Source organism: Montipora foliosa, chromosome 1 (assembly GCF_036669935.1).
Source record: "Montipora foliosa isolate CH-2021 chromosome 1, ASM3666993v2, whole genome shotgun sequence".
NCBI lineage: Eukaryota > Metazoa > Cnidaria > Anthozoa > Scleractinia > Acroporidae > Montipora > Montipora foliosa.
The window spans coordinates 17,842,539-17,850,499 of NC_090869.1; the positions used below are offsets into that span (position 1 = coordinate 17,842,539).

Sequence of the window (7,961 nt, forward strand, 5' to 3'; positions counted from 1 at the left end):
TTTATTTTAACTCACACTTATTAAATGTGACACACGCGTTGGTGATCAGACTTGCCATTCAAGCCACCTTAAAAGTACTTTAGAGTCCTTCTGCTAATTGGCTGAATCAATTGATGAGGGTTGAAACCTATCGTTAAGTGGAGACTGTTGAGGCTGTATCTACTTGCAAACACTGCTTATTAAATGTCATGGGGATTGGACATGCTTTTATGGTGACTAGAATGTGGAACTAGGGGTGTCTTATTATGGCAGGCTTACTTAATGTACCTCCTTATGGAAGGTTTGTGGAAATTCAGGGATAGAGAGGCTCTCAAATAATAGTTTTTTTCAAAAACAAGTATCACACTAAATTTGAATTTCCAAAAAGGTGGAGAGTTCTATCCATTAAATCTTCCATGGTAGAGACATGGATATTTCTGCAACAGCACAGGTTATGTTTGGTGGTATCATGAGCGAGTTGGAAGAAACCAAGAATGAAATCAGGTTTTAAGTCTTGAGAAAAGGTTGAACTAAGTTAAATTAGACGTCAGAAGTAGCAGCATTTTTTATATCTCTTAACTGTAATCTTTTTTCCTTAGGTAATACTTCACGATGCTGTCGGGCCATTTGTTGATGAACAAACCTTACGGAGAGTGACAATAGCAGCTAAAAAGCATGGGGTGAGTGGCATTTTACGTGAGTATTTGCCGGGAGTCTGATCGACTTTGGAACATTAATTTTGGTGAGTTGGTTGGGTGCCTGTTTTGAGAATGAGATGTCGCAGATTACCACCCTACAGTCAAACCCTCCGTAAGCAGACACCCTGGGGACCGAGGAAGGTGTTCGCTTATGGGAGGCGTCCGCTTACAGGAGATTGAAAGGCTTTTAAAAGGCACTGTAGATGGCAGGGTGTCTCAGCCACACCTTGTAATTAATGGCATTCACAAGTCTGCGCATCAACAAAAAAGAAAACAGCTGACTGGGATATTTTAGAAACCGTACGCCGGAAATATTTGAGACTTTGTGCATTGTCGCAAGGTAAGCATTCATTCCATCTGCGAAAGGAGAACCGATTTTGAAAAGCATAAGAAAATAATAAAGTACTAACTTGATTCTCTTTTTCCCGTATAACTTCGATTTTAGGCTACCTAATGTGCGGTCTAATGAATTAAGGCGCAGTGTTCGCGCGATCAAATAAAAACAATAAAACCTGAACAAGATTGACCAGTTTATAAAGGTGATTCAGGCTCTAGCGCGTCTTCTCGTCCGTTGAGAAACTATGAGCAGCAGAAGAAAATGAAAAGCAAATTTGGAGAATGTGACAAATTTGAGGAGAGTAGAGATGCTACAAATAGAATTTGTAATTTAAGTCTGCGGGACACACAAGCGATGAATTGAGATAGGGAGAGACAAGTGGAGATGACACTCAACATAACGAAGAGCTTTGTGGATGCAATATACGTGTAGCTTGACATCAAAATGGCCACCACATTTGAGGATCTCAAAGGTGAAGAAAGTACTCTAAAGTGGAAAATAAATTTGTTAAAGCATACGTTCGACTTTACGGGAATTCCGTCTTTTAAGCAAAAATTGCAAGTTAATTGAAAAAGCCGTCGTCGCCGTGATTCTTCGTTTAGTATTTGCTGTAATGGCTGTAAAAAGTGCTGTGATATTGTAACTGAAAGCATTTAACGGGCAGCATATTAACTTAAATGGAGGTGTATCCACTGGGACCAGGCAATCGTTTTGCTATGCGGTACGTGTGATCCACCATTTCATGTAATTTCCAACGCACTGATGTCCGCTTTCTTAATTGATATGAAGTTCTTTGGTACTCATTTGTACCTTAAAAATCCTTCATTAAACAAAAAGACATGTTATACTTTTTGGAAAAAGCTGGCCAAACTCATTCGGACAGGAATTGGCAAGAGCTGCTATAAATGTTTAACCCTACTGACATGATGTTTTTAGTTATAAAAGTCGACCGAAATGCCATTTTAACAATATGACTACTGTACTCAAGATCTTTGAACGCTCTCTAGCGATCCAAGCGAAGTTGGGCTATCATTACTAATCAAGATTTGCCAGGCGTTTCTCGTCAGTACCAGTTCCCCTCGTCCCAGTTCTGCCGGAAGTGGAGCAAATCGAAAGTGCAAAAGGGAAGGAAGCAAAATGACTACAAGAAATGAGCGTTTTAACTTGTTTTGTAGTGCTATCGTGACGATTGTAAACTCCCACGGGCTAACGTCTCAAATTTACAATTACATGCGAGAGAAAATGGGAGAGTACTTGCAGAAAATCGAAAGTCTAACGGACGAAGTCGCACTTCAACAATCGGGAAGCTCCTACGACAATCTGCACATGACGAGACTGCTCCAAACAGAATTGGGTGAACAGATCTTCGTGCCGACCACTGATTTTGATTACAACATCATCTTCAAAAAGCTGCTTCTTGCTGTGAACGAGGCTGATGTCGATGCTGGAAATTCTGAAACAGAAAAGCGTCCTTCAACTTCTTTATATTTTGGCGTGTTGCAGTCATCGGAGAATCCTGGCTATGCGAAAGTTCGCATTTCCCAGTACGGAAGACAATATCTCAGGGCTAAGCAGTGTGATTATTTGTTTGAAGACATCAACTCGGAAGGATTTCTCACAAATATTGCACTTAAAAGACGGAGTTTGGAGCGGCTACCTGAGCTGACCACTTCGGGTCCAGCATTCTCCAATTTTCTTCCGATTAAACAGGGCTACAGCTACGATTTTGTGTATGCTCTGCCAGTGGATGGGTGGTCAGACGAGGCATCCGAGTGGATATCAAGAGACAGACCTGCTGGCTGGCCGAGTGAAGAGTTAGTGTCTCGAATAGTGCAAGGTAAGGTGTACGTAGTGATCCGGAGTAATTTTGGATACATTTGAGTTATTTGGTTCCAAAGTGGACTTGTGTTAAAAAGTGTATTTTGCTTTCTGTGGTGTGTCAAAATTGAACGAAAACGAGACAAGATATGCTAGCGCCTCATAATATTGTATACAGCTGCATTAATGTAATAAATGCAGCCGTAGATATAGGTGAAGTACACCCCTAGAAATAGTTGTACGACTTGAAGTTATGAAGGGAGTGGGCTGCCAGGTTCTTGAAAACGTGAGCGTAGCCTAGACCAGAATACAACTGTATTTCATTTTTCTATAGCCCTTTCCAGATTTGCCGTGTAAATCCATACATGTAAGCCAGACCTGTATGCCTGCCAACTCGCATGCATTATGCGTGAGTGTCTCGCAAATTGACATTGATCTCACGCGTCCAGGATAATTTCTCACGCCCTACCCACAAATCCCGATGACTTTTTCGTAACACATTAACAACAAAACTCCAATTCAATTCCCCAGAAAATGTTCAAAACGCACTAGGAAGTCGAGTTTCAACTTGCATTTGATGGACTGGAAGCGAATCTGCTTCGGAAGTGTCCAGAAGTCTTCGGAACATCTTCGGACATTTTCGGTGGCGTTAGGAAATCGTCGTAAGTCGCCGGAACGTGTTCGGAAATTCCGGTCACGAGGAGACGAACATCTTACGCATTTGACTCAGAAAAAGTTGGCACGTACAGACCTGTTGGATGGTTACTTTGTGCCTTTTTTGTTTTGGGATGAAAAGGGGGAAGCGTTTATGTGCTGTCGTGGTCTTTGCGAAAAACAAGCGAAACGACCCATATAACCAATCCTTGTGTATCTAATAAAATAAGTACGGTCATGATTGTGGACACCAAAAATCAGACTTCGTAAAACTTACTATATGCTGCACAAACCTCCAGGAACACAAGAAATACAGATGACGTATGAAATGCATTCTACCTTTTATTTTTGTTTTTATCTTAATTTTATAGACGGATGCATGGTTGTTCCTGTAGGACATTACACGAGTGATCAAAGTGCGTTCGAATGGCGTATTTCATTCAACCACAGCGAACGCCTTCTCTCCTCCTCACTCAGCCGTGTCCAGCGTCACTGTTACTGTTTGACAAAGTTGTTACTGAAGACAGGTAAGAAGCACTGTTGCTGATCTTTAAATTTTTCCTTTTTGGTTTGTCCGTTACACTGGCGCACTCTTGTACCCTAACTGAAACATGTTTACAATGTGTATTGGTCTTACAAATTAAAGCTGAGAACATGATTTTATTCAGAAGCTTCTTGTCTTGGTTGTCTCTCTCCTCAGGTAAACCAACCTCTTTAGCTTCTGCATGGAATAAAAACAGTTTCAAAATCCTGATGAAATGTTGGAACAAAATTGACTGTTTGATCCTTATCCTAGAAGACTAGAAAGTCTAAACATTTACAAAGACCCCGAGTGTTATTCCGGCCGGGATTTGAACCCGCGACCTCCCGCACGGTAGTCCAGTGCTCTACCAACTATGCCAACCTGTCGGAGGTTAATTTCTAGTGTAATCCATTGTAGAAAATACCAGAATGGTTCAAAGGAACTCGGCATCTGTATTTTTGACTCTCAAAATTAACGAAAAATTAAAGAGACACAAGTCGCAGAATCTCTGGCGCGCTGGGGAGTGGCAACGCATTGGCTAGCTAATGTTGTTTTGTGGTGTGTATGTCACAGGTAAATTTGAAATTCAGGTTGAAATTATTTCAACCTAGGTAAATTTAATTTTAAACTAGGTTGAAATTGAATGTAGGAAACATCAACAAAAAGTCCATCAATTGTTAGCAAGTACGTGTATATTGGTAAGTAAATCGGTGCTGGAAGTAAGGGGATGTGGTTAGCGTACGTTTTTCATAAGCTAGTCTGTAAAAACGCCTTTGGTTGTTATTAAGTCTAAGCACTGATTTTAAATGGTTAGCATTAAGGGTGGGGTTAGGCATACTGTGCATGATAACCAATTCTGTTTTTTTTTAATCTCAGAACAGCAGAAAAACAAAACCTTGTTTAATAAGAATTTCCTTCATGTGACTTTGTTTTATTTTTATTTTTCTGGTTTTTGGACGGAAAAAGACATCCAAAAATTGACTTTTAATAGCGTAGATTATTGAATAATGTACAGTTCCTTGTACAAATGTTGTTCAGGAGAAAGCCCCTTTGTGGTTATAAGTACTTGAAAAATCAAATCAAGTTTTTTTTCTGGTAGTTCACAAAGTTAGTAACCTTTATTAAACAGTCATTACTTGTATGTAGTTGAACAATGAGAAGTCATTTCCTGGTTTTTGCACCTCTTGTACACGTGTCACTGGTCAAGTGCTTTTTTGCTCGCGGCAGTGAAACTTATTGTTTTAGTTGTGTCTAGTGACTCATTCATGTCTTCAGTAATTTGTAGTCTGTTTGGTGCAATCCAAGTGTCAATAATTCCAAATTTGGTTACAACTTTCATAAATCCATGTTCTTTTTCAATTATTTTACCAAGAGGAGTGTTCGGATGTAATGGACTTTTGTCCACTTTATCAATTTTTATTTTGACAAAGTTGTTGTCATTTTGTTGTTGTATTTCCTTTGTGTGTTTCTTGCTTTTTCTTGTTGAGATGTCCTTATCTCCTTTGTTGGGTTAATTGACTTGATAAGTGAATGACAAGCACGTTTAGGTGCAGGTTCTGCATCCACATCTTCACATTCTTCTTCTTCTTCTTCTTCTGCTTCTTCCTTGGTAAAATGTTGATCATTTTTCTTATCTGGGGTAGTTTTGGTTTCTTTCCATGGTGGTATGCCAAATACCAATTCATAGGGTGTTTGTTTTGTTGCTTCATGTTCCACAATGTTCTTTTTGTAAGCAGCTTCCCCTAGTACCTGACACCAATTTGGACTTTGTTTCTTTTCTTTTAAGATATTTCTGATGTTTTGCTTTACTGTTTGATTGTTCCTTTCCACCAAACCTTAAGTTGATGGTTTTCTGGGAGCTCCATGAAGTTGAGCGATGCCGTTATTCTTGCAGAATTGGGACATCAGAGAATTCTTAAATTCCCGTACATTGTCAGTGTGTATTTTCTGAGGGAATCCAAATTGCCAGCAATTTGCACAGGCATTCCAATACATCTTCAGCTTGCTTATTTTTCAATGGATAAAGCCATGAATATTTTGTGAAATGATCAATCATGTGGAGAATCCAATTGTGTTTGCGATGACATGTACATGGTAAGTTTCTAAGGTCCATTAGGTCCATTTGCAAATGCGTTAGGAATCCTCTTGCTTGAATAGGAGCTAGCACAGGCTGTTTTTGTCTGCTGCTGATTGACTTTTGTTCTTCATGTATTGAGCAGAGTGACACAAAGAGTTGTATTACTTCTTGGGACACTGACTCGTAGTTTCGCTTAACATACTTGTCCATCTTGTCTCTTCCTTTGTGCGCAATATTCGAATGGGCTTGGCAAAGAACTTGGTGTAGTTGACATGTTTGAACAATTTCTTTTCCGTTCTTGGATAATATTTTGCCACCCTCCAGTTTCCATCCTTTTCTTTTGATAATTGCTACGTCTTGACTTGTCAGATTTGTTCTGTCCTTGCTGTCTTCATTACGTGTTTCTAACCACTTCACTGCATCGTTGTAAAAGTTGTCGTCAATAAAAAGGGTTATTTTGCTTGCTTTTGTCTTTTTGGAAGCTTTAACTTCTCCTAATTTTTTGTAGAATACCTCTGAATCAACACAACTTGTGTTAGCCATTTTACGAACCGTACAGAGCCACGCATTGCCTTCGCATTGCGCACGAGTAAACTTTTGCATAATTTACTATGACCGAGAAGAGTCTGGGCCCTCTTGCACCAGGAGAAAAGTATTTGCTCTTAAAATTAATGACGTCTGCTTGTCCAAGTCCTGTGTGGTTCAGCGGTTAGTTACAGCAAAGAGCTTCATACTACGGGATGTCTGAGGTACCCGGTTCAAGTCTCGCTAAATGCAGTTCAAAGCGATTTCTTTCTCTCATGTACACATTGTAGTACATTGTACACAGGGTAGTGGTAGGTATGACAAATGGATCAGGGGATGGATGATTAAGACATATAGAGGCAGACAGAAAGAAAGTAAGAAAAGAAAGGGAGAGAGTAGAGAGGAAAGTGGGAGGATGGAAAGGTGTTTTTTTTTTTTGTTTTTTGTTTTTGTTTTCAACCCCCCTAAAAAAACCATGCCCCTTTTTTTCAACCACACCCCATAAAGAAAATCCCTTTTAAAACAGTTGATAAATAACCTAGGTTAATTAATTTCACCTAGTTTGATTTAAATTTACCTAGTTTGATTTAAATGGCCCTGAATTTAATTTCAACCTGTAACATGTATCTAATTAATCTTATTTATTTTCAGGCCTGCCTGAAGGCTGCATTCTGTCATCATACCACATGAAAAATGTCTTTTTCTATATGGTGGAAAGTCAACCTCAGATCACCTGGGAGAGCCGCAAGCTTGGATATCTGTTGATGGAGCTCCTGAAAGAGATAGCACGAGCTTTGGCCAACCATAACATTCCAAACTATTTCATCCGCAAAAATAACATGATTCATCACAGAACAAAGAACGAAGTGCGTTTTACTCTGAAGGAAGTGTCTAAGCTTGTGGAGAAGCCCTTCACTGCTCTGGCAGCTTTGTGTCAGAAGCTTCAGCTCTACGAGAAACGGAAAAACCCGTCTAGTACATCGTCGCCATCACAGGAATCAGTTGAGCTTATGGCATGCCTGGAGTTGTACACTGCTCTCAATCAAAGTTTGTATCTGTTAGGGCTAGACCGAATTACTGATGACGCATTGCTTTCTTCATCATGTTTCTCATTGATCCGTGACGTAAATGCATTGATGGTAGAATTCCCAAAACATGGGAAACTATTCACAGCCAAGTCCGTCCCAGATTTACTAATTACATCCGCCTTGCAGAATGTCCAGGCAGGCAAAGTTAATGAAGCGCTCTCTCTTCATAAGATTATGTATGATCATGCCAGTCAGGAAGATTTGGAGAAATTTCCCCAGATTCTGACGAATTTAGGGTGTCTGCACAATTGTATTGCTTGTG

At 39.8% G+C, this 7,961-nt stretch overlaps 1 protein-coding gene across 2 annotated transcripts in view; it reads left to right on the plus strand.

The window, feature by feature from the left end:
* The first annotated feature begins 2,115 nt into the window (after positions 1-2,115).
* The window catches only part of LOC137991690 (uncharacterized), an 8,475-nt gene continuing 2,629 nt past the window's right edge, over positions 2,116-7,961 (plus strand). For both annotated transcript variants that reach the window (XR_011121620.1, XM_068836731.1), the window contains exons 1-3: positions 2,116-2,851; positions 3,858-4,013; positions 7,263-7,961. The exon at positions 7,263-7,961 is cut by the window's right edge. Coding sequence is in view for 1 of the 2 variants with exons in the window: in XM_068836731.1 (XP_068692832.1) it covers positions 2,152-2,851; positions 3,858-4,013; positions 7,263-7,961 (1,555 nt within the window). In the remaining variant the exon portion in view is untranslated. The remainder of the gene's footprint in view (positions 2,852-3,857; positions 4,014-7,262) is intronic.